Below are 27669 nucleotides of genomic sequence, written 5' to 3'. Positions count from 1 at the left end.
AAGAGCAAAGCAACTGTGTAATGAAGTCATCTCACCATAAAATTGTCTAAAATGCACTAAATCTGATAGTGTTCTGTGAATAAAGACCATTATTAATGCACCATTATAGTCAATCAATGTTCATTCTGCCCTTGGAGTTATCGACTCTCTCTGAATGATCTTTAGGAACAAGCCATAGGCTTTTTTTATCACAGAGAAGAATGTTCATGGTGTTAACTTAAAACAAAAAGTAGGATTTAACTTAGAGTAATCTTAAAGTTTAAAGTCAACATCTGGCCATTTATTGTTGTTATTTATTTTTTGTAGGTCAAACAGAATGCATGCTTCAGGGAAAAGCCTTTTTAAATCCATTGTAGAGATTACCATCATTAATTGAAACAAACAGAATTTATTTTATTTAAAAAAAATATATATATATTGCCTTGATGCCCGATAACTCCTGAGATAGGCGCAGGCTCCCCGTGACCCGCGGTAGTTCGGATACGCGGTAGAAAATGGAATGGAATGGAATATATATATATTTTATGTTATTAATTATGTATATGTTATGTTTTATACTACGTTTTGTGCTCAGGCATGCTTTTAAGAGGTTGGAGAAAATTTGGATGTTGAATGTCAGACACTGTAAATTCTGCAATCCGATAAAATAGGGCACAATATACTGTATTGATATGAATGAATTTTCCGTATTTATTGTTACAGTGGTTTTACCTGTATTTTACATTTTGCACTGCATTAAATTGCATTTTAGCATTATCTCAAAATTTTGTAAAATAATGGACAATATACTGGTGATTTTCTGCCAGTACTTTATTTGTTTTTTTATGGGATTTTCTTACGTTGTGTTCTTTTCTCATAAAATTTTGATTGAGGCTGTTATAATTTAACATCCATCCTAACATTGTTGTGTTCTTAGGAAACTTCAAACAGGTTAATAACATGATACTTGAGTAACACATAATACATATAACATGGAGTTTTTGCATGAACCATCCCTTTAATCCATCTCATCCCTCAAAAACTTGGGTCGGTATATTAACATCGTTTCATTTAACAAGACATATTGTTATGAATTGTGATGGGAATTGATAATTTTTTAACTGTGAAAGATTGTCAAGACAATTTCAAAGCACCACTGAATTACCTTTTCCTTTATGACAATGTCCTCCATAAGGCTTTCCTGGTCTGAGGAACTAGCATCTAACCACAAATCAAAACTCTTAATATCTGATAAAATCAACTCAAGCAATGAAGTAAAACTCAACTATCAAAACAACTATCAATAAATGAAATATCTGCAAATAGGAAAAAACTTGCCCAAGTAGAAATAGGTGTTTGAGAGTCAACAGGTGTACATTGATATGAACTCCAAATGCTTCATAATGTATAGTTCTCCTTCATTGCAGTTTACACGTGAGGATTACGTGCTAAAGTCTATTAATAGAACTCGCAAATGGGATTAGATCAATTCTCTATGTGCATGTGTTTACATTTGGTCATATAATTCAACGCAAGAATTCATAGAATTCAATATATCTACAGATTCTGTCGAGAGGTGTCTAAAGAATTATCCTGGATAAACAGTTTAATAACAGTTTTAATGTAATAACCTGGCCTTAACAATTTGTGCTCTCATGGTCTAATCTCGCATATAAAGTGCAGATATAGGCTATACGCATATATACCTTTTCCAGCGGACTGGCTCTTGCATTTCTTGCATGTAGTCTGAGCAAAGTATTTTTCATAAGAGAGCTCGTAACATTCCCGGTGCATTTCAGACATGCTATTAGTGCATGAACTCCTGTGCGCATCAGATCCTGCATGGAGCGCAATGCAATGGATAGACTCACATGCGTCCTCTAGTGCTGCCATCCAATCTCATTCATCAAAATTGAAAAAATAAAAAGGCCGACCTGAATAAAACCTTTCAAGTCAAATATGTTGAGAGCCAACAGAACGTGGCGAGTGGCGACACACTTTAAAAACATTATTAACCTTTACATCGTTCTTCCTTTTCCCATTGCTTTATAGCCAGCTATCTTTCAACTCGTTATGATCCTTGAATTATCGTAAATGTAATATAGATTAACCGGGATCATTAAAATCATAAATAGGACTCGCTCTTGTGGCTAAAAGCTCATGGGGACTGAACCCAAAACCGCGTCCATGTGTCAGCGCCCCCTTTGGCAAGATAAAGTACAGAAAGTGCGAAGGTGTGTTATTTGAGAGAGAGAGAGAGAGAGAGAGAGAGATGGGCAGGAAAACTCAGCTTGAGCTTTTCCTTCTTTCAATGGCTATCCATGAGGAAGCGGACGGAGCTCTGTGACACTCGCCGAGACTTCCCCCACAGAAGACCCACAGCCGATCAGAAAATTACATTTACATGTCTATCATCAAGAGCTGAAATACTGTTTAATACTGTGATCTTCATTTGGATGGCACAGATGATGAGTGTCCCGACTCTTGGACTTTTGGGAAGACTGTAATTCAGCCATGGCGTTTCCTCCAGGATACTTGTACCAGTCTTCACTCTCCCTGTACTCGTGCCCTCCGCACACGTCCAGTGCGATCACGGGCCCGCGCACACATGATCTGGGACGATCCTCCGGCGGCTCGGCGTTTGCCCCGTACGCGTCCACAGCTTTCAGCAACACTACCGCCTTTAACTCAATCCAGTACAGTTCTGAATCTACAGTCCCTTTTACTACTTATGTGGTGAGTTTTATTCACAGACATATTGGATTTCGGAGAGCTTTTACTGTCGTTTATTGTAATAATTTATGACATTATAATCATGCGTGCTGCGTTTATCTTTGAGCTCCAGAGCTAACTTTTAAAGCCACTGTCGAATAAAGTTCATTAAGTAAAAAAAGAATTTAACGTGAAATGTGTTGATTTGTCTTTTCTCTAGAGAAACCAAAATAGGTTTAACTTTTAAAAAAAAAGTTAAAAAATTGTTGCGTTTCTTATTCCTAGTTATTTCGTTTTAAAACAAAGAAACATAAAAGCTCAATTACATACAAACTGAAAATGAAATAAAAACTTACAAGTTAATAATCAGTGATTCGTTTGTCGTTCTCCTTATTTTTTATTGGAATGTTTTTATAAAAAAATAAATATAACCAAAACAAATACAGACAATATCTATTTTACTATCACGCTTTTTTTGTTTTTAACAAATGTAGTTTACATAATAGAAACAACCTTTACAAAAGTTAACAGATTTTCTCATTTGATGTTTATTGTTCGGAATATTAATAGGTAAAACGAAAAAAATAAATAACGTATTTTATTTGCTTTCGATCAGTATAAATTAAATATTTTTATTTGTGTAAAGATGCACTTTACAAACTGTCCGCCCTGTTCTGACACATGTAAACAGCAGAGCCGAGCCAAGATAAATCATTAGTGTATAATCATCTTTATTAATTCATTGCCCAGGGCTCCTCATACGACCATTCACCAGGTGTAACAGGCTCTATGGGCTACCACCCGTACGCTGGGCCACTGGGTGCGTACCCGTTTGGAGACTCCGCATACCGGAAGAACACCACCCGAGATGCCACCGCCACCCTGAAGGCCTGGCTGAGTGAACACAGAAAAAACCCGTATCCTACTAAAGGTGAGAAAATCATGCTGGCCATCATCACCAAAATGACTCTGACTCAGGTGTCCACCTGGTTCGCTAACGCACGGAGGAGACTGAAAAAAGAAAATAAGATGAGCTGGACACCACGAAACAGGAGTGAGGATGAGGATGATGGGGACAGCATTGATTTAGAGAAAAACGATGAAGATGATGAACCGCTAAAGACCACCCAAACAACAGAGACGATCAAAGATTCAGGTGTGCATTTAGTTTCCTATAAATTCACTTTCTTATGTGTTTTTTTATGTCTTGATTGTTATGTTAATTATCATTATGGTAATTATAATATTAATAATAATTATTACCGATACGTTTGTTAAAATAAATGTGTAATAGGCGTATAATATTGAAGTCGGTGATTGCAACAATAGACTCAAGTTAAGTATTCTTTAAAGGCTCCATATGATATTAATAGATCAAATTTAAATGATTTGAAGATTTACCTAAGTATTAATGTTATGTTGTTTTTATGTTCAATTTAAAATTATTATCCTGCATTAGATTCGTTATTCGGGCATACTTAAAAGGGCAGACTTCCACACATAAATATGAAAAAGGTCCCGCCAGTGCTTATAAGCCAAAAAATCTTAATGGTTTCTTTGTTTAACGTCATGTTGCAGTTCGCGACGACTGTTCAGAAAAGCACACAGACGACGACGCGATGGATCGTGTTATAATCGACTGTGAAGAACACGAGAAGCGGACAGAACCCGAGTCTCCGGTGGCCACAACCTCCTCTCCCCTAAACGACAACAGAGAAAGCCCGAAGCCCCCCAGTGAGAACTGCAAACCCACATCTGTCATTCATTCAGCAAACCCGACCCCCAAACCCAAACTGTGGTCTCTTGCTGAAATGGCTACGTCCGATAAGAGGTGTGACGAAACATCAGGGGGGTCATCACCCGCCGGGTCACCCGTGCATTGCCCGTATCCCCCGAGACATTTATACTACACGTCTGCTTTCCGACTGGGCTTCACGAACTATAGCGCATTCGGATCCCTGCACGAATCCAACCCCAAACATCAGATCGGAATAACCCAGACTGCGTTACACAGAGACAGCGAACTCACTCTCTAGCCTTATCAGCGCTTTAATTTATTGTTATCTCCTGTGCAAATTAAACAGCTGGGGTATGCTTCTAATTTATAGAGACGCGTGACGTTTTAAACACTTAGGAATGACGTCAAGTTTAATGCTGAAATGTTATTTTTCTTAAAATATATCCATTCAATGTAACATGTTCGTGCAAGAGGCCAAAGTAGTCATTTAAAAAAGTTTTGTAATCCCAATCTGCTGTTACAAGTATCAATTATTTAATACTTCATACAATCGTTTTTATTGGATGTTCATATAGTATGCCTGATCATCTGTGCCGTTTTGCAAAACTTAAGATGTTTTATGACACAGCTATAATTTTGGGATTTATTCATTAACACATGATCAATGGTTTGGCTTACCATGCACTATAACATTATTTTACATAGGTTAACTTTCCCTGTATTTAGCAATCATGTGTTAAGAAAAATTTAATGTAAAAGCAGTTTTGACTGTTTCACTGGAAGATATGACAGACAGAGGGTTGTAGGTTTGGCATCAGGTTCAGAAGACCTCATGTCAAGACAATATAGTACTTGTATTTGTTTAACTCAAGCTATTCTTAACACATATTTCAACCCCATGAGGATTATTCATCACTCTTTAAGAACATTGTGCAGTGCCTTCCAGATTTGCTCACAACTGTGCTTCACTTATGGACTTAAAGAAATCACTCAATAACTGTTATAGTCGCCTCCTGGGTTTAATACAGCGGATAAATTGTATATTTAAATAGCACAAATCAACGTTTATTGCAAGGGGATTATGGGACAGCACTCTTAAATGGAGGAGATATTAAATTTATGCTCCATACAGCATCTGAACATGAAACCTGTATTGAAGTGATGGGGAACAGTGAGGGGCTAAAAATGTTCAAAAGACCATTTTAAAAGGGATTAAACGTGTAAATTCAAAATTTAGTAAACTCTTGGCAAGAAAGAGAGGATTACCACCAATTCTCCATTTCTGCTCGAACGGCGGAGTCCAACATCAACAAACATCACAGAAGCGACTCAGGCCCTGTGGGTTACAGGGATAATACAACGTTTTTGTACACAAAACCATGAAAAGAGGCTGCAAGGATTTGAAAAGCTCGCTAATCCATTGGGTAAATTCAGAGTTTGAGTACAAGGTGCAATGCTTTTTCACAATCCAGTGAATTCAAAGCTTTGTAACCAAAGATGCTCCTTCAAAACTATCCAATCATCTTCTGTCCACTTGTACCAATGTAGCATTCAACACACTTATTTTCCTTTTTATTTCTTTATAAGGAGGGTTTTAAACTACAAATGGGGTTCCATTTCAAAATTGGGGTTGTGGAAAAATATATATACTGTATGTTTACATGTGACACTTTCCTCCAGCTATGTCATTGCAAGAAATTATATAACATCCTTTATTATCACATAAATATTTAACCTGTTATACTTACAAAAGACATATTTTGCTTGCTAATAAAAAGTCTTTTTTTAGGAAATACATAAAGTCAGTTTTATAGTGAAACCAGGCAATATTATGTTTTTCTTTGCATATGACACAGTTTGTGTCTGATAATTGTCTACAATTTCCTCTCAGGAATATTATATTTTTTTAAAAGAAGTACATACGCAGGATAATTGTATAGTGGATGACTTTTAATGTACATTTTATATAATATTAAATGTTTTTAAAGTCTATGAGTACAAGTCTGTATGATAGAAGGTGATAAGACAAAGCTTGTTCACTCGTCTTCACACCCTGTTTAATATAATTGTGCCGTTTCTAAAGCAAGCATGCTTTTGCTCTTAACTTAATGGTGTGTAAAGCTTTTAAAAGCATTGATTTCGATCTGATCGATTCAGACTAAAATAGTATTTTCATGCATAGTGAATAGACACTAACGTGCCAGACAGCACAAGCTGAATTGTTGGATGTTCATATTACCTCTCGCCCACTTCAGCCTGGAGTCAAACTACTGAATATCAAATTAGCACTTTCTAAAAATGTTTTTTTTTTCACAGGATGTACTGTGAGGGTAAAGATGCCTGGTCAATCATTTGTACTCATTCATATTAAATGAGTTCGATTTTGAGCAGTTCTCAGATTATTTTACTTCTGTTTTTGCCAAGCTTTTTTGATATCAGAGATGTGCAAGCATAGTAATTAAATGAATTGTGTCACAAGAGGTATTGAATATTGTTATCTAGTAATATTACAAAAAAGTTCCAACAATATGCACATTTCAATGACATCTATTTCACTTCCGCCCAAAATCATGTCAGGCACGTTTAATTCCGAAGGAATAAAACTCATGAACATTCTGAATATGAAAATATAAATATCTCTTTAATATAGATTAGTTCATGCTCATTGCAAACAATAATTCATCGCACCAAACAAATATTTTATTCTTAGTACAAGTGTACCTGAAGGACAGTAAAATGTACACTCACAGTGTACATATAATCCACACTCTCAAAGTGTAGATTACATATACACTGTGAGAGTTAATTTGACCTTTTTAACACTGGCGATTTTACATGCTGTGCTGTGTTATTAGAAGATAAAAGAATAAATCTACCTAACTTGCCTAACAGTTTTTAGACAAATGAATCCGCATGACTGTTCTGAGATCAAAAAGACAAAGAATTGTTTTCTTGCATTATTTTTTGCATTTAGCATTATTTTCCCTGTTGCCTTCAACCTGCAGTTGAAAACCACAATTTTAAAGCACTGGCAAGTTAGTTTCTTATGTTTCACTACCAAAAATGTTGACACATGTAATCCAGCGTAAACTACTTTTCCTTGCAGTAATTATTCATTCTCCAAACAAGCTCCCCGCACACTGTATTTCTATATTATCTCTGCAGGTCCTTCAGGCCTTTGGCAAATAGATTTCATTTAGGGTTGAAAACGGCCAGAGACGCTGATGGCTCAATTTACTCAATAATAGATGGGAGGCAGTCTCTAAAATAATATTGACTTAAACACTCCCGCACGCCGCGGAGGCTCCGGCGGGCGTTAAGAGAAGGAGGCGTTTGAAACTGACAGCTGCGCTGTAGCCCCAGGGCTCCTCTTTAATTGAAAGCATCATTAGGAGCCTCTGCGGCCCTTTGCAACTCCCGTCCTTGCAGCGCAAATAACGCTTCGTTCGCCGCAAAGCCACGAACGTAACATGAGACTGCTGTCGTCACATGCACCATTCGATAAGAGCCCGACGAGCAGATAACAGCGTGCCGAAGGATGATTGCCCAATTAAGATATGCAACCTAACATTGTCTTCGGATGTCGAGTCTTGTTTGGTTATTCACCTGAAAGACTGTGAATAATTTAAAAAAGCAAACCTGTTTTGATTATTTGTCATAAGAAAATTACTTGAGCAAAATGCAATGGCTCTCAAAATTGGACGTGCTTTTCTGGATGATTGATTTTATTTAATTTTTTATCTAAAAGCTTATTTATTTTTGATGTTAAAATAATTGCAACACTTGCCGAACTGTTGGAGTAATTTTGGAGCAGAACTATTATCACAGCAGATGAGTCGAGAGTTAAGTGAGCCTTTGGGGTCGAAAACATTATTTTCGCAATTCAGTATTGAGGCGCCAAAATTAGCATTCCAAAATTAACTTCAACTTTAACTTAAACCCACATTTTATTGTAATGTAAATGCAGATTGTACTTCAACATACAAATATGATCATTTTGAATTGCCATGTGATTGTGCTGATGATTACTTTTTTAGACATTTTTGTAGGTGTGTGCACTGTGTCTTTAAACGGTTTAAAGTGTGTGTGCCCACACAAACAGCAGTACATGAAATAAACTCAAAACTGTCTAGATAAGAACTTCTTTGTGCTGATACACCAATGGGATAAAAGCGTGTACTTCCTTACAGATGTAGGCCACGTTCAATGCTATTGTTTCACACAGGTATATTCTACAAAGCTAAAATCGCATTAATAAAAAGTGCATGGGAAGTGCACGAGTGATCAGTTGAGCAGGTATCTTAACAGCACGAGGAACACACGTAGCATTTGCAATAACACACTGACTCGGTAAAGCAATGCATTCATCTCATCTGTTAGGGCATTTAGTTAAGCTGAAGGAAAGAGAATGTTATCCGGAAAGCCGGAACAAAGTTTGAAAGGCAACGCTCGCAGGTTTAATATCGCTAGATCACAAGCACTCCCGCATTACATCTGTAATGCGACGCATTCAGCAAGAACAATTGACAGAGTGCCTCTGTATTCACTAGGGTTGAGTTATCATATTAAAAATACATTTATTCTAAGTCAATCTTTGAGATTGTTTGGCAGTGCTGGAAACAATAACATCATGGAGGACTCCATATTCCTGCCAGCACCCTGGGGTAGAACTATATTTCTTTTTGATGTAATTAAAAAGCAATGATGAATATGATTTGCTTTGTAGTTGAATAATGGCTGGAAAAGCGAGACTGCTCCATGTGAATGGATTCCTTCATCTTAAATAGAAAGGCACCAATATATGATTACATTTATATCTATTCTGAGAGCGCTTTAGGTGATTTACAGTAAATATTGCATATATTTGAAGGTGTAGGTATTATTAGCAGATGCTCATCCATTGGAATAATAACCCAACTGCTTTTATTATGCCTATTTCTCTTTTTTAAGTATAAGAAATAGATGAATTATTATTGAGTGGAGGCCACTTTCTCCAAAAAACAGGACACTGGTTAGATACAGTAGTGTAGTTAGACTACTTAGCAAACAAACCAGGTAGAACCCGCAATAAATTAATAATCATTGTGAATCAAAGTGATGTTGGCAAGCTTTTGACAACTGCGCAAATCAAACCACTGGAATTGCAAAAGAAAGGGCTGTCACCTCTACCCTTATGAACCTCAGTGAAATACAAGGATCTGGCAACTTCAAAGATGCCTTGCGGAATCTGCGTGGGTATAGTTCGGCCGATCAAGTTTGAATATAATATGTTTTATACGTTAATATGTGTTAATGCACTATAGCAATGGTTGCTAAAACAACTGCCATCTGTGGTTTCCCAAAAATATAAGATATATGCAGACTTATAAAGTGTAAATAAAATTACACTTTATATTATGGTGTCTGTATTGTATACAGTGCACACCGTAAAAAAACTTTACAGAATTTTACTGTTTTTTGCAGATTCGTCAAATTACAGAAAAATACCGCAAATTTACAAGAAGAATGTAACTTTAAAGGGAGAACCCGTTATTTAACAGTTGATTTCTGGCGTCCCAGCAGCGTGCAAAATTTCTTTTTTTTTTTTTAACAAGATTTCGTTTTTATCAAGTTTATTTTTTAAAATACGGTAAAAAAACTGTAAAAATTACAGAAAAAGAACAAATTTACAAGAAAAACGAGGAAAACAATGTAATATTTATCCTTATATCCTGTAACCACGTATAGTATAGGATTAAGGTTATATATATGTGTATCCGAAAAAAAATGGAATGGAATGGAATAGGCTACAGAACATAAAGTAAATACTATAGTAAATAACCCTAACCCTAACCCATTTATTCATTTGTCAGGCTCTGCGACTTACAATGCATTATACTATACATTTGATTCTAATTATGTGCAGTCCCAGGGTCGAACCTATGACCTTGGCTTTGTTAGCACCATACCCTAACCACTGAGCTACAGGAAAGCTGAAAATACTTGTAGCATGGAACAATGTAAAATAAAGTGTTACCTACAATTATTAATCATATATTTTATGGCTATCATGTATTCATGTATTTACAATTCTTGTAACTATACACCATCTAATTGTCAATGTAGATATCTTTGTTTTACTTCATAATATGCATGATATACAGTTAAACACCATAATACATGCGATGAAATGTTTAAAGGTTCATCACATGTGGCCTTTCTGTGCTATACAGTATACAACTTAACAACATAGAATATAAAACATAAAACAAAACAACCTTATTTATGAATAATTGGTAAGAAATATAAGAATAAACATAATTAAACACAGTGAATTGTGGAAATAACCTGTTTTTGGAATTTTTGAAAATGCATCAACTTTCAACATAAAATATATGGTAACTTATATTTTACATTCAAAAAGTGTCCAGATAAAAAAGGTATAATGTTATGGAAAATTATCAACAGTTTTTAATAAGGTATTTGGTCTGTTGTATTGAGTGTTGCAACAATTGATTAACATATCTATTACATCCTAAGAATAAATGGTTCAAGTATTCATGCCTTTTCAAAGATTATGAGACACTTTACAATTAGGAGACACTTTACACTTTATGTTTGAGTGTATTGAAGTCAAATGATGTCAGATTGACATTACCCATGAAAATCATTATTATAAGCTTACCATTGTGAATCATGGTAAGAAGACAGTTCTCTACTCTGACTTTTTATGTACTAAATTATATATTTTTTACTGCAGCTTCAATAAAATATTACATTTAATAAAAACAATAAATAATATTACATCTGCAATAGTAGTGGATTTACAGAACCTATATATATTATAGAACATACAATGTGCAACTTTTTAAATCTGTCCTTATTAAAAGATTTAAAGTGACAGTGGGAGTGTGTGGGTGTTACCTAGTAACAGTTCCCTTGACTCTTGATATTTACATCTATAAAGTGAATTCATGATAAGATGAGTAATATCAAAGACAACCAAAGGAATGTGGAGTCTTTAATAATGCACCACCTGTTCTAAGCGGATGCTTCAGAGTGTCACGGGAGTTTTTAAAGCTTATAAATTGCGAATGAGGTGAGGTAGACATCTATCATTATGCTGTTCGCTTTTTAAACCAATGTATGCTTTGATTTAGGGAGAGGAGTTTAATGAATATGAGACATATTTTCATTCATGGCCATAATTCAGGTCAGATTTTTTTCATTTTTTCAATCTGAAGCCTACTTTAGTGTATGGTGCAATGTACCTTCCAACCCCTGGCATTTGAGGATGAAATCGCCATCCTCAATTCACAACTACTTTACAAAGTGGCTTATTCGTAGAAATTGGTATGATGTGAATCGTACAAAAAGTACTATTACTAGAAAAAAGCTCTTCTGAAGCCCATACCCTAACCCCAGTATTAAATCTAAACACCACTGGCAGGAAAGCAAATCTTACGTAAAGGTTACGGATGAGATCGTAAAACGTTGCCACCTTCTAAATACTTACAAATTGCAGTGAGGTTGTGTTGGAACTGCGCTGCTGGTCTGTATATATATAATGCCTTCAACCCAAGATCACATGTGGGGATGACGTGCCATAGACAGCAACAAAGGGGGCCCACAATCAGATACCATTTGTGATTCTTGTTACCTAATGATGCTGGCTTACCTGCTGATAGCTACAAATTGCGAAAGAATGTAACTCGTTATCTGAAGGAAGCTATGGACAGATAAGGAGGGTAAACCCTTTCCCTGCCTGAATTTCTTTATAAAGTTTCCAGCCAGCGCAAGGATTTTTCATCAATTTCACAAAACTTTTATGGCCAACAGAATATTTTCTTTTATGAATATGTGAGTATACAATCTATCAAATGAGAGAACTGAGACTCTGCTTTTAAACAAATAAAACAAAAATCTATTATTCTCCATGTGTTTTTTCATCTTTGAATATAGTTCCCTTTCTGTCGGTCTCTCGACGTTGTGTCGAGAACGACAGATGGGGTTCGCCCTTGAGAACCAATCAACTCTGACTACTATAGAAAAGGCCAATGAAATTTGGCGAATGCAATTTGCATGCCGGGCTCCGCCCCCGGAAATCCGGTATAAAAGGAAGCCGGCGTGCAGCATTCACTTACCTTTTGTTCTTCAGAGCCTTCGCTCATGACTACGAACAGAACGAATTCTATGAATTCTTCTTCTTCTACATCGCTGGATCTACGACGTGTACCAGCGGATCGTCCCTACCTGCAGCGACCTTCCCCTGGGCGTCTCAGCGGTTCCGGAGGTGTTAGAGATTTTTTTTTCTTCTAAAAAGTCCTTTTCAGGACTAACGTCTTGGTTACGTATGTAACCTCAGTTCCCTGATGGAGGGAACGAGACGTTGTGTCGAGAACGACAGATGGGGTTCGCCCTTGAGAACCAATCAACTCTGACTACTATAGAAAAGGCCAATGGAATTTGGCGAATGAAATTTGCATGCCGGGCTCCGCCCCCGGATATCCGGTATAAAAGGAAGCCGGCGTGCAGCATTCATTTACCTCTTGTTCTGAAGAGCCTGAGATCCTCTCACGACTGCAGCAGAATACGATACGTGTTTGTGGCATAAGGGACACAACGTCTCGTTCCCTCCATCAGGGAACTGAGGTTACATACGTAACCAAGACGTTCCCTTTCTGTATGTCTCTCGACGTTGTGTCGAGAACGACAGATGGGGTTATCTATGGAAAACGCCACAAACGCTGTATCGCGTCACAATCTCAGCGAAGCGATGGTAACATCCGAGAGTGGAGCGCTCCAAGTTTTACAGCTCCTCATGCACCTCCGGAAACCCGGGTTAGCATGAATGACATTTCTGCTTCCTCCTAACTCGACCGCTGGGGGTGGAGCTCGGATTCGTCAGAGTCGGATGTCAGTCTCCCTCCGATGCTGCGAGCGGCATCTCATCTACGTCACACATCGTTCCCGATGTGTGTGCGTGAGAATCCGGACGGTATGCCACCGCCGTTTGGGGAACGTTCAGAAGAGCGAATCGGGGTGCGATCGGCCCGTGAGCAATTAGCTGGCGGGTTTACGTTCGCAGAGTTCCCCATATCACTAACGCTGCTAACGTGGGTGGTCATCGGGGCCGTAGCCATAGATGTCCGCCCGGGTAGCAGACGAAATGGTGGCTGGTTCCCGTAGGAAGACAGCCACCCGTGACCGCAACTTCTGAATGACAATCTGCCCGCAGTGCGCGCAGATGTGTCAACGAACGCTGCTTCAGTGTGCTGGACGCCCACACACCTAATGCAGCGATCGTGTCAGACCCCTGCCGCACCCAAGAGAACAGCGGGACATGTCGTTCTCGATGTGTGTGCGTGAGAATCAGGACGGTATGCCACCGCCGGTTGGGGAACGTTCAGAAAAGCGAATCGGGGTGCGATCGGCCCGTGAGCACTTAGCTGGCGGGTTTACGTTCGCAGAGTTCCCCATATCACTAACGCTGCTAACGTGGGTGGTCATCAGGGCCGTAGCCACAGATGTCACAGCCCTGGTAGCAGACGAAATGGTGGCTGGTTCCCGTAGGAAGACACCCGTGACCGCAATTTCTGAATGACAATCTACCCGCAGTGCGGGCAGATGTGTCAACGAACGCTGCTTCAGTGTGCTGGACGCCCACACACCTAATGCAGCGATCGTATCCATTCCTTTCCGCACCAAGGAGAACAGCCGCGCTGGAGAATGCTCAGTCAGTCCTGAAAAGGACTTTTAGATAAATCTCACACACCTCGGAACTGCCGAGACGCCCAGGGGAAGGTCGCTGCAGGTAGGGACGATCCGCTGCTACACGTCGTAGATCCGGCAGTAGAAGACGAAGAATTCATTGAATTCGTTCAGTTCGTAGTCATGAGCGAAGGCTCTGAAGAACAAAAGGTAAATGAATGCTGCACACCGGCTTCCTTTTATACCGGATATCCGGGGGCGGAGCCCGGCATGCAAATTTCATTCGCCAAATTCCATTGGCCTTTTCTATAGTAGTCAGAGTTGATTGGTTCTCAAGGGCGAACCCCATCTGTCGTTCTCGACACAACGTCGAGAGACCGACAGAAAGGGAACTGAGCATTCTCCAGCGCGGCATGTCCCGCTGTTCTCTTGGGTGCGGCACTCTCATCGAGGAGGGGGATGGACACGATCGCTGCGTTAGGCGTCTGGGCGTCCAGCACGCTGAAGCAGCGTTCGTTGACACTTCTGCCCGCACTGCGGGCGGATTGTCATTCAGAAGTTGCGGTCACGGGTGGCTGTCTTCCTACGGGAACCAGCCACCATTTCGTCTGCTACCCGGGCTGTGACATCTGTGGCTACGGCCCTGATGACCACCCACGTTAGCAGCGTTAGTGATATGGGGAACTCTGCGAACGTAAACCCGCCAGCTAAGTGCTCACGGGCCGATCGCACCCCGATTCGCTCCTCTGAACGTTCCCCAACCGGCGGTGGCATACCGTCCGGATTCTCACGCACACACATCGGGTACGATGTGTGACGCAGATGAGATGTTGCTCGCAGCATCGGAGGGAGGCTAGCATCCGACTCTGACGAATCCGAGCTCCACCCCCAGCGGTCGAGTTAGGAGGAAGCAGAAGTGATGTCATTCATGCTAACCCGGGGATATGTGGTTCCTGAGGTCGGAGCGCGGTGCAAACCGCGCCCACCCCGGGTACCATTTTTTTCCCGGAGCTGCATGAGGAGCTGTGTAACACTTGGAGCGCTCCACTCACGGATCGCTCCAGTGAAAACCAGCTCCGCCTCCCTTACTTCCCTCGCTGGTGGGGCAGCCAAGGATTGCGTCGAGATCCCCCGGGTGGAACGTCCGCCCGCGGTGCACCTGTGCCGCGGACGGCTACCACCTGGGGGGAATCGGCCTCCCCTACGGTCCAAAGCACGTAAGACTTAGGCATCACTGATGTCGAAAGCTTGCGATGCTGCGGGCCAGGCTGCCTCCTCTCTACGCCATGGCCATCCTGCAGGTCCGCCAGGCCAGGGCGTTGAGAGTGCTCCACGAGGGTAAGGCCGACCTGGGTATAATGCAGGATCTCCGTGCCGCCGCTGACAGCGCTCTACGGGCGACTAAGGCGGCGGCACGGGCCCTGGGTCGGACGATGTCCACGGTAGTGGTCCAGGAGAGACACCCCCGGCTATACCTTGTGCAGAAGAGTGACACCAAGGAAGTCCGCTTTCTTGATGCACTCATCTCGCAGGGTGGGTTGTTGGTAACACCGTCGAGGACTGCGCTTAGCAGTTTTTTGACGGCGAAGCAGACAGTGGCAATTAACCACATTTTTTTCACGCCGCGACTCAGCCGCCTACAGGCCTCCGAGATCTCACGTGACGTCTGCTTCCCTGCAACCCAGGACCCTTTCGAAATCGGCTCCGGTTCCTGTGCCCCCACAGGCGGCACCCCGGAAGCAGAGGTCGAGGGGGAAACCTCCACCCCGTCAGCAACCTCCTCGCGAGAAGGGACACTGACGGGAAGACCCCAGGGAGAACAACATCGGGCCCGAACCTTCACAGCCACGGCTCTGATCGGTCGGTACGGGACGACTCCTGCCTCGTCACCAAAGCCGGGCCCTTTTTAGGGCTTGGCGCCCACTTACTCACTGAGTTTTCTGTTCACCCCGGGTTTACTTGCAGCCGATCGCACACTCCACTGGACTGTGCTCGGCGAACCGACCTCACACCCTGGCGAGGCGTGAGGTCGTACACATACGACAGCTGTCACCACTCTCAAACCGACAGTGCGTGCCGTTGTCCCGCCAGGCAGGTAGGCAGAGCAAACCTTCCCTCCGGGGACTCCCCACGACATGGTTAGCTCCGCCAGCCGACGAACCACCCCCCGTGGGAATGATGAAGCAGACCGTCCCCTTGGTCACCCTGTCACAGTCCCTGGGAGCTCGAGAGCTGCCCACACTGTCTCGCTGGCTAATGAGGGCGGTCCGTCTTGGTTACTCGATCCAGTTCGCCAGAGACTCTCCCAAGTTTCGGGGCATCATCTCTCCCTCTGTCAGAGGCAGGGACGCCTCCGTACTTCGGTTAGAGGGTACCACCCTTCTGGCAAAACAGGCATCGAGTTCGTCCCTCAAAACCAAGATGTTCAGTGGGTCACGACCCGCACTTCATCGTTCCCAAGAAAGACGGCGGGTTGCCCCCAAAGGCTGCGTACCCTGAACAGAGCACCTTCACAAGCTGCCATTCAGGGTGCTCACGAAGAGGCGCGTCCTGACATCTATCAGGTGTCAGGATTGGTTCGTGGCAATCGACCTGAAGGACGCTTACTTTCATGTCTCGATCCTCCTCGACACCGGCCGTTCCCACGGTTCGCGTGCGAGAGGCGGGCATATCAGTACAGAGTCCTCATTTTCGGTCTGTCCCTGACCGCCCTTTCTCCCTGAGGGGAGGAAGGCGAGCGGGTACTAAACTATCTCAGCGACTGGCCTATCTTGGCACACTCGCGAGATCTGTTATGTACACAAAGGGACCTGGTGCTCCGGCACCGAGGTCGATTGGGACTCCAGGTCAACCAAGAGAGGGACAAGCTCTCCCCAGTGCAGAGCATCCTCTTTCTCGGTATGGAACTCAACTCTGTTACCATGTCGGCGCACCTGTCCGCAGTTGTGCCCAACCAGTGTTGAACTGTCTGAAATGAACATTTTAGGCAGACAGCGGTCACCCTGAAACAATTCAGAGGCTCCTGGGACACATGGCGTCCTCGCGGGTTAATACCCCTCGAGTTGATGCACATGAGACCGCTCCAACACTGGTTTCAGAGTCGAGTTCCGAGGAGAGCGTGGCACACCGGCAGCAGGCGCATGGTGATGCCGCCCTGCTGCCGACGCACCATAACCCCTAGTCTTTATGACTTTTTCGACGACCTCAGGTCCCTCTGAGCAGGTTATGAGGCAGGTCGTGGTGACGACTGAAGTCTCCCTGCAGGGGTGCGGTGTAGTGTGCAACGGGCACGCAGGTGGGGTGTTGGACGAACCCCCGCCTACGCTGGCATATCAATTGCCAAGAGTTGTGGGCTATGCTACTTGCACTGAGCAGGCTACGGCCTCTCGTGCGAGACATGCACGTGCTGTTCCGAGGACAGCACTATAGCTGTAGCGAATACAGATCGTCAGGGTGGCGATCGCTCACAGCAGCTAAACACAACTTGCTCGACGCCTCCTCCGGTGGAGTCAACAGGTGACTCGTTCCCTGCAGGCCACACACCCCGGGCAAACTGAACTAGACAGCCGACGTGCTTTCTCGCCAGTTTATGCCTCGTGGAGAGTGGCTACTCCACCCCCGTGCAGTCCAGCTCATTTGGAGGCTGATTCGGGTAGGCCCAGGTAAAACCTGTCCACCTCCCGTAACACCACCATTTGCCCGCTTGATAGTCCCTGCCCTCGGCACGGATATCCTTGCGCACAGCTGGCCGCGGGATGGGCGGAAGCACACCTTCCCCCCCCAGGAGCCTTCTTGTACAGACTCTGTGCAAGGTCAGGGAGCAGGAGCACCAAGTGTTATTGGTTACACCACACCGGTCTAACCGCACTTGGCTTCTGAGCCGATGCTCTGGACAGCGACTCCCCCTGAACCATTCCCCTGAGAGAGGACCTGCCCTCTCAGGGGAAGGACACGTTCTGGCATCCCAGATCAGACCTCTGGAACACCCATGTCTGGTCTCTAGACGGGACGAGAAGATCCTAAGATGGCTACTCCCCCTATACGGCTGAGACCATCACCCAGGCTAGGGCCCCATCTACTAGGCGGTTACACACCTCTAGACGGTGCCTCTTCTCGTCCTGGTGTCTTTCTCAACGAGAAAGACCCACTGAGGTGCTTGATCAGGATTGTGTTCCCCTTCTCACGAGACTGGAGACTAACATCTCCCTTCCACACTGAAAGTGTATGTAGTCGCTATTGCCACTCATCACGACTCAGTCGGTGGAAAGTTTCTAGGGCAACACGACCTGGTCACCAGGTTCCTAAGCAGCGAGAGGGCGGAATCCGCCTCATCTCCGCTCCATACCCTCTTGGGACCCTAAGTGGTCCTGGGGAGCCTCAGGGCCCCCCAAAGAGCCCCTCGGAGGTTCCGATCTTCCTCATAGAGTAAGACGGCCCTCCTGACGGCGCTCACTTCCTTCAAGAGGGTAGGGGACCATCGAGCATCCTCCGTGTCCCCGGATTGCCTTAAACTAGGCCCTGGAAACTCTCACGTTATCTTGAGACCCAGGCCCGGATGCGTGCCCAAGAAGTTCCCACTACTCCCTCCGGGGCCAAGTGGGAACTTGCAGGCGCTCCCCATAGGGGAGGAAGACCCAACCCGATTAGTGTTGTGTCCAGTACGTACTGGACCGCACGCAGAGCTATGAAGCTCTGACCAGCTCCGTGTCTGTTGGAGGACAGCAGAAGGGGAAGGCTGTCTCCAAACAGAGGCTGGCGCACTGGGTCGTGGACGCCGTTACGACGGCATTCCGATCTCAGAATCTCCCATGCCCATTGGCAGTGAGTGCTCACTCCACACGGAGTTTAGCCACCTCCTGGACACTGGCAGAAGCGCCTCTCTAGCAGACAACTGTAGAGCTGCGGGTTGGGCTATGCCCAAACACCTTCGCAAGGGTTAACAACCTTCGCGTAAACCCGGTGTCAGCCCACGTCCTGCGTGGCGACATGTAGGACTGGCATCCGGGGGGGGCGTATGCCTGCGAAAGCACCTTTCCACCCTCTAACAGGTTGGGTCAGTGTGCTATTTACCTTTTCTTCTTACCCGAACACATCGCTAAGAAACTGGTACCTCACCAGCCTCCCTTCTTACCCAGACACTGGTTAAGAATAGGCATTCCATCCATCACCAAACAAGCACCCCCTGGGGGCTGGCTGGGCAGTGCAGCCTTCCCCCTTAGGCCGGGATACCATGTGAGCTATCACAGATAGCTCTAACCGGACCTAGTGCTACCGGACGTCTGTAACACCCCCTCCTTGGGCTGTTCCGTCTGATGTATCCTCATGAGAATGGTTCCCACTCCTGGTAACCCATGAGCTTCCCCAGGTGGGCCTCCACCTCGCGGTTAACTACTCAGTCCGCACGTTCCATGCGTTCTCCTCCAAGGACGAGACCATACCTATATCCACCATATTCCTCCCCACGGGTAGGAGGTGGCCTCTGTAGTGCTTCTCTGATTAAGAGTCGCGCTTACCCGGTGTAAACTGATCCGGACGGCCTCTCGCCTATAGAGAGCTAAGGCCCCGTCCGTGAAAGTTACCGGTCAGGGCTGTACCCATCTTTCTCCAAGAAAGCTCTGGAACCCCCCGACCACCACACTGGAAGGTTACAGTCTCACGAAAGCTTCGAGATGACACGCCCAGGCTTGTTACCGTCGCTTCGCTGACATTGTGACGCGATACAGCGTTGTGGCGTTTTCCATAGGCAACCCCATCTGTCGTTCTCGACACAACGTCGAGAGACCGACAGAAAGGGAACGTCTTGGTTACGTTTGTAACCTCAGTTCCCTGATGGATGGAACGAGACGTTGTGTCCCTTATGCCACGAACACGTATCGTATTCTGCTGCAGTTTGAGAGGTCTCAGGCTCTTCAGAACAAAAGGTAAGTGAATGCTGCACGCCGGCTTCCTTTTATACCGGATTTCCGGGGGCGGAGCCCGGCATGCAAATTGCATTCGCCAAATTTCATTGGCCTTTTCTATAGTAGTCAGAGTTGATTGGTTCTCAAGGGCAAACCCCATCTGTCGTTCTCGACACAACGTCTCGTTCCCTCCATCAGGGAACTGAGGTTACAAACGTAACCAAGACGTTTTCTTAAAAGTTAAATAAATTGTGTTTTGTCGAAGACTTCATCCAGATCACATTAAGGATGATGACCAAAACATAAAATGCATGTGTCTTATTTTAAGTCACAACTAACATTGTTGAGGTTATCTCATTTCAGAAAAGCAAGTATATGAAATGCAACCTTTTTTCACATTAATTCAGACGATGCATGAGTTGTATCCTTGGGTGTAAGAGCTTACCCCATAATTCTTTTTAATTCTGTACTTAAATAAGTGGCAGCAGCTGCACATTAATTTAAATATGTGATGCTTAAATGTAAACAGGGATTTTTTAAGGTTTAAACGGGTAAATCAAGAAATTTGTTTAACTCCTCTGGCGTTGTATTTTGACAGACTTTTCAATTCACCAAATCATATAAAAATCATTTTTATTAGTTAGACGTGTCAGAACGCAACTGGATTGACAGAAATATACCGTAAAATAATCTTTTTCCTTATGAAATTGCATGTTTTACCAGTTTTTCTTGTAAACTTGCAGTCCTTTCTGCAATTTTACGTTTTTTGACCGTATTTCATTATAAATATAAAATACATGTATAAAAAATTCTGTTTTTTACATTTTACGTGGAAAATTTGTACAAATAAAAATAACTGAAAAACTACTTAACCTAAAAAAATTGTTTAACATCATTCCTGTTTCCTTATCCTCCACTATGTCCTACAAATGGGTCTCGTTTTAACTTTAAGTTGATGGAAAATGACGGTCTTCCTGATTGCAGATCAGACACACAGTTAAACATTTTTTAATATAAAACATATTTGTAAATCAACATGCAAGGAATAGAAATAAAAAATAGCAATCAGTTAAACATATAGTATTTGTAAATATAGTATATTCGTTTTATTCGGTTGGAGCTACTGTCTGATTGTATCATGGCAATTTATTAACTATCATGTCATTTTTCATACGGTTGCTAATTCTTATTAATTTGTATGTTTCAGTGTGATCATATTTAGGTCAACAGTCAATTATGGGTGCTGCATCATTCTTTCTTTTTCTTTTGTTTGAATAACATCGAACAATTTCTTGCAAATTTGCCAGCTCTAGTTACGTTTTCCTGTGAAATCAGTTTGTGTCCGTCATATCCTCCCACTCCTGAAAATGTCAACTAGGATAACAAGCCAAAACCAACATTATGGCTCTCTGGGCTCAATTAGTTTTGTCTGATGGTTTGAACTGTCCGGCAGTTCAGATGCAAATAGACCTGAGCAGACAAGACTAGACCCGGCACAGGTGGTACTTAGCATGGGGGCTGTCATCTACATCAAAAGGACACCTCTGACACGTCACATAACTTAAAGATCCTTCTGCTGCCACCAGAAAGGAAGAACAAAAGAACCGGCTTGAAAGAGGAATCAATAAGCATATGGTAATTAATAAAACATTTTCCCACTGAATTCACTACAGACAGGTTTTCTTTGTTCTAGTTTCACAGAAAGAGGAGACTTGACTGAGCACATCATCAAATAATGTCTAACATTTTTTCAGTCCAATTTTTTTAGTCTGTTGCCAGTCTCAAAATCAGGGCTCATGGGGACTTTCTTGTGCATTTAACACACCACTGCAGTTCTCAAAAAGATGCTCTTTGAGTATAACTGTGATTAGATGTTTATGATGGAAATACCACTACTGATGACGGATCTGTAATATCCCAGCAACCAAGGACTGCTTTTTATATCCAGCCCTAGCAATCCACCATGCAGAACTGGGTATGATCTCCCAATAATAAAATCCAAGATCATTTTTGGATCTTTTGAGTCAAATTTTTCAGGTACATGCAGTGAAAGGCTTTGTAAAAAGGTCCTACATCCCTGGAATGAAGTTTGAACCAGGGTAACCTCAGTCATAGATTTCTTGTATTCAGCTAAACTATGTGCCTAACGCTGCAAGTATGGTCCGGCCGTCCGCCCCCGCATGACCTCATTTTCGGCATCAGGAGGGTCTGCGGTCGTCATACGACGCATACAACAGCGCGCAACAAAAGTGCACTAGTCCACTAGGAGTCAGTACCGGTGGGGATTTCTTCAAGACTGCAAGGAAAGCTTGGCTTCCCCTATAATGTAAAAAAATGTATGGTCAAATATGTACTATTGTGTCAACATTTTATTGACAAAAAATGCGCTCGAACACTTTCATCTGGAAGACGAGTTTGTTCAGAATCAGCTACATATAGAACGTCGCCTGACTCGATTTCCTTTTCAAACACTCCCGTAGCGTCACAGTGCATTACTCTGTTGAAGCCTAGCATCCATTGACTTCAATGGGCCTGCTTTGAACCAGTTTTTTCAGTGCTTCAAAACTAGACGGTCAAAGCTCTGCTTCTCTGGGGTGAATGGAGGAGTGGGCTGGCCTGATTCCGGGCTTCTGCAAAGACTGCATCTCCTTTTGATTGACAGCGATTTTGTACTATAAAAAGTCGCTGACGCTGAAGCTATTCAAGCTCAGTCCCATTGTGGATTTTGCAAGTGTAGTCGAAAGACAAACTGCTGCAACCTATTTCTTGGAATTTGCTTGCCAATACTGCTAACCAATTTTCATCATACATTTCACACAATTATACACCACATTCCTTGTTTCAGTTTAACCTAATTTCTACATCGAGTTCAATATCTTTTTTTATATCGTTTGTTCATTCATTCATTCAAAGCCCGAAAAGGCCTTCTTCTCTTCGAAAGACCAGCAGCACTGGTACATACATACACATAAAGTGTGAAGTGTACCATTGTCAAAGAAGAATGATACAAAGACAATACGCTGGAACCAAGAGCAGTAAGCTAAGAAGCATATCCTTCTCCATACTGTTTGGTTGTTATTCTTGTTGTCTTGCTGTTTCCTATGGCGAATGACTTCCTCTATCATTATTAATTATGGGTCTGTGAATGACGCGACTCAGCACTGCCCTCTGTTGGTCTGGTAGAGCACACATATACATTTGCATTGTGCATGTGTCGAACTCGGACGTCCGCACTTAATCCGTGATGAGTATGCTAAGAGGCTGTGCGGATACGTTCGTGCGTGAGATGGACAAGGACGCGGAAAGTCAAGTATACCGGCTTTAGTCTGAGATGTTGGTTTACTGCCGTAATCAAGTCACCTTGGCTTAACCTATAGACACATAGCTGGTCTTCTCAACTTACTGCAGAACATCTAACAATCAACTGTAGAAATAAAGTCAGCACATCATTCAAAACAGACTAGAGTTTCTAACCAGGTGGACACCTTGGCCTGCTGTTGAAATTACACTGTATTTGTAATTCCTCCAAATAAAACAAAGGTAGTAGATTAGTAGTGGACTGAAGATATGTTAAGCTCCAGATAAAAACATTACTACAGCATCTTTTTTGTTATTTCAAGCTTGTCATCTTATGTTATACTCATACAGAGTCTGCTCACTGAAATCTTACTTCTGTACAACAATTGTGGCATTGCGGTGGGTCCGCTTGATACTGGACAGTTATTTTTTTTAAAAACTTCTAATTTCTAACTACATGTCCTTAAAATGATAGTTCACACAAATGTGAAAATGATTGTCACTGTAATATGGGTCAGGTATAGGTTCAGGTTTTAGTAAATATAGAGTTATACACTAAATACATAGTAGTGACATATACAACATTTTTAGCTTATTATTTGAACTGTGCATGTTACATGCTTGTTTAATATTAAATACCCCTAGATGTTAACATTGTGGTTGATCACTTTACAACTTGGTCAGGGAGTCTTAAGTAGGTGGTATTTTATGCCCACCACCTGGCTCTGTGAGAGGAACCATATTTCTGCACAGGGCCGAACAATTTATAAAATAATAATAACAATGAAATAAACACAGCTTTATCAGCCTTACCCAAATTAACATTCAAGATAATAATTATTCATAACTAAACTACTTGTAATTTATATACCACCCAATCCACAAACACTAAACACATACACACATCACTGCCCTGTCCTCTTATCCAGCGAGAGTCCTGACTGTAGGGAAAGAGCTTAGGATAAAGTTAATCATGCATATAATTGGGTTTTGACTCTTGTGTCTGCAGGGGCCTGACCTGCCAGTATCAGAATGAGCAGCCCATCACCTGAGTGATTAACGCATGTAAATGAACACAGCCCATAATTATAAACCACGTTCACCTCCTCTGGAGATCTTCGATGTGGTCTCCTGGCAGACAGACCTAACTTACTTCTAAACATCGAACCTGAGTTTGAGGAGGTAGAGGGATTAATTTGGGGTTGCCCGGCCATGCCCTCGGCCTGATAGAGAGCCCACGCTAGCTGAACAAATAAAACTTACAAAACAATGTGGGAATTGGCTGGAAATGTCAAGGCCAAGTATCTCGGAGGAAGAGAAATCAATATAGCATGTGCTTTTCAGACAAGGCCACTCTGTCACAGCTTTCATATTCAAACACAGGCCTCACAAACAGTTTAATAATGAATCACAAGCTTGAGGCATACCGGACCATGACAGGTTCAGGCGGCCAACACAATGCCTGTTGCATAATTTAAGAATCTGACGATACATGCGAGAGCCCTCAATACTTAAATTCAGAGCATCAGGTGTGGTATGGTATTGCTTTGGCCCTCTTGTTTATTTGCCATTAAAACATGTCTTTATTATTTCCCAGGGAACAATTACCAGGGACGGCTCAGAATTGTACACTAGTTGATAAGTAAAGGTCCTTTTACACCAAGAATGCTAAATACAAAAATATCTGTAAGAGCTATTAACATCCACACCATAAATAGAAACATTCTGTCTATTCTGAGCTTGCTGCAGTTACATTTTTAATGCAGAACCCATTGAAATTAAATTGGATTTTGATTGGCTGTAATTACTCTGAAAGTGATTGGAACAATATCGCTCCTCGTTTTTGGTTCTGTAATAGTTGTGGTATGAATGAAGCTATTCTCATAAATTTTAGAACAATTTAAAAAATTTATCTTGGTACTTATTTTTTTTGTGCGAACGGTTCTAGGCATCAGCATCTTTTAAAGATCCAGTGTATAATTAAGTGGCATCTAGTGGTGAGGTTGGCAATTGCAATCAATGGCTCACTCCACCCCTCCCTTTCGAAGAGGCACTATGACGGCTCTCACAGGATAAAGGTGTTGTTGTGTTTTTCGCTTCTTTGCCGAAGGAGATACATAATTGTTAAACACGCTCTGCAGAGCAGTTTGTCCGTTTAGGGCTACTGTAAAAACAACATGGCGAATTCCATTCAGGTGTAACCGCTGTGAATGTTTATAGAAATAGCTTGTTCTAAGGTTATAAAAGCACATGTACATTGTATTGCATTTCTGTCAATAGATCCTCCAAAAAATACTTATTGGACTATTAATCAACAACTAAAACTCTCTTTAAGTTTATTTGCACAGTACTACAAATCTTCCCAAAGCAACTTTTCAAACATAACACGGTATGGTTACTGCATGGTTATGTCAAACAGAACATCAACGAATCAGAATGACATCAAGTATTTTAACATTAAATGTTTGTTTTGGTAACAATAAAGTTAGATTAGTCTAAGCTCTTCATCTTTGTGAGGTCATAAAAGTGAAAAACTATGTCATTGTATACAGGTTGCTATTTGTCGAACAGGCAGGCTGGATTTGTCAGTAGTTCATCTTAGATGAATTCACAAGGCCTCATCTTGCAATTATGATATGCAAATCCAACCAACTCCTTGTCGGAGACATCGCTCGAGGACCTACCCAAGCAGTTTGTTGTCCTGTTCTCGTCTGGCAAGCTTGACATTTTCTCCTTCTGCTTTTGTCCCACACTCTCTCTGAGGGCCCGACTCCCATGGCCCCGCTCGAGGCATGTATTAAGCACGAGTCTCTCTCGGCACTCTCAGATAATCTCATCAGAGAGCGGGACGCGGGGGGTGTATGTAAATCCACATCTGTTATGTCCTCAAGAGAGCCGCTGGAATACTCATTGCGCCTGGTCTCCTCATACAGTGCCACGCGGCGAACTGAGACCATGACCTCTCTTTGGAGGCAAACACAAGACTGCTCACGCAGGCAAGCATGCATGCTGCATCTGTCTCTTAAATGACAGAGTGTCTGATGGGTAACATATTGAAGTTTTGACTTGCATCCCTTTGTACTTGACATACATGTTTCAAGAGCAGGGTTTCGCTGTTTACATTACCTTAAATGCACATTCATGCACAACATTTAGACATCAACCTATAATTGGATTTGAAAAAAACACTAAGAATGTCTGCAAAACAGTAAACCTGAAAATTTGTTTCAATATTCCCATGCAACTCGCTTATGTTTCTATTAGGGTTACTTCTATGCTAGCATCGCGATGCTAAAGCTTCAAAATACTAGTGATGCCACACAATTTTTCAAACGGTAGTACCGTAGGACCATAAGTAATGCTGCTTAATGCTGCATAAATGATTCCATATGTCGGCGCCAATAGCCAACTTTTTTCCAATGGAAATCTATTGTGAAAGCCCTGTTGCTAGTGTGCTGACGTATGGTGTCAGTGCGCTCACAATGACGTGAGCTCATTTCTCCTCTCGACGTTCCTTTGCTGTCTGCTCTCCATTTTACTGTTAAATAAAGCCAAAAGCCCCTAAAAAAATAACTTTAAAAATGATTCTTGCAAAAATCTTACTAAAAATAAAACACAAAAAACAATTTGCTAAAGTAAGCATAGTTTAACAATGCATGTGTAGTAGTGGTGGGAAAAAAATCGACATGCCGATTTATCGCCACATTTCAGGCGAGATGTTATCAAAACTCTGGCACAAAGTTTTGATTTTTTTAAAATATAAAAGATCTAAATTCATACCTCCACTGTGTTTACCAGAACGGCAGTACCCACATATTTCTTCTTATAATTTTCGTATTACCCCTGGGCAGGGCTGGGCAAAAATACACCAACATGTATTTTAAAATAAAATACCAAATACCTTACTTTTAAGTGTATCAAAATAAACTACAAAATACAGCGATCACACCATTTATCAAAATAAACTACTCTATTTTTGTATTTAAAAAATATTACAAAATACCTTTACAAGAGAGGGAGCATGAAACTTCTTTACAAACCCTCCATCAATTGGCCTATTTGATCTATTTCATCACAGCTACACTGATTATGTGGATTAAGTAAACAGTGTTTGATAGCAAAAGCTTTTCAATACCCAAGTCATGCAATAAATCTGACATGCAACTAGCAGATTAAATATTCACATATGCCCGGCTGTGATCTCCCAGATGAAGGTTAGTTTTAAAGTTACATAAAGTTTTATGTTTTTAGTTTGTTTTAGGATACAATTACTTAATTGTATCCTAATTTAGTTACTTGGTTTTTGGAAACAAAGGGCCTTATGTGTATCAGCAGCACTTTTCAATGACAAAC

At 42.3% G+C, this 27669-nt stretch overlaps 2 protein-coding genes across 2 annotated transcripts in view; one reads left to right on the top strand and one right to left on the bottom strand.

Moving 5' to 3' along the window:
* The window catches only part of LOC130413781 (ankyrin repeat domain-containing protein SOWAHB), a 99152-nt gene that overhangs the window by 65000 nt on the left and 6483 nt on the right, over positions 1–27669 (bottom strand). The window lies entirely within an intron of this gene.
* Positions 2352–5009, top strand: irx5b (iroquois homeobox 5b). The gene is made up of 3 exons (XM_056739201.1): positions 2352–2715; positions 3442–3847; positions 4270–5009. The coding sequence occupies exons 1-3, from the start codon at positions 2494–2496 to the stop codon at positions 4725–4727; spliced, it is 1086 nt and encodes a 361-aa protein (XP_056595179.1). The 5' UTR covers positions 2352–2493; the 3' UTR covers positions 4728–5009.

Source organism: Triplophysa dalaica, chromosome 24, assembly GCF_015846415.1.
Source record: "Triplophysa dalaica isolate WHDGS20190420 chromosome 24, ASM1584641v1, whole genome shotgun sequence".
Classification (NCBI taxonomy): Eukaryota; Metazoa; Chordata; class Actinopteri; order Cypriniformes; family Nemacheilidae; genus Triplophysa; species Triplophysa dalaica.
This window is presented reverse-complemented; position numbering and strand designations above follow the sequence as displayed.

What these genes read in the sequence shown, in the direction of transcription:
- irx5b (XM_056739201.1), top strand. Translation starts at nt 2,494, where the DNA reads ATGGCGTTTCCTCCAGGATACTTGTACCAGTCTTCACTCTCCCTGTAC. An exon ending in TCCCTTTTACTACTTATGTG is followed by an intron (nt 2,716 to 3,441) that starts GTGAGTTTTATT and finishes TTCATTGCCCAG; the next exon opens with GGCTCCTCATACGACCATTC. An exon ending in AGAGACGATCAAAGATTCAG is followed by an intron (nt 3,848 to 4,269) that starts GTGTGCATTTAG and finishes GTCATGTTGCAG; the next exon opens with TTCGCGACGACTGTTCAGAA.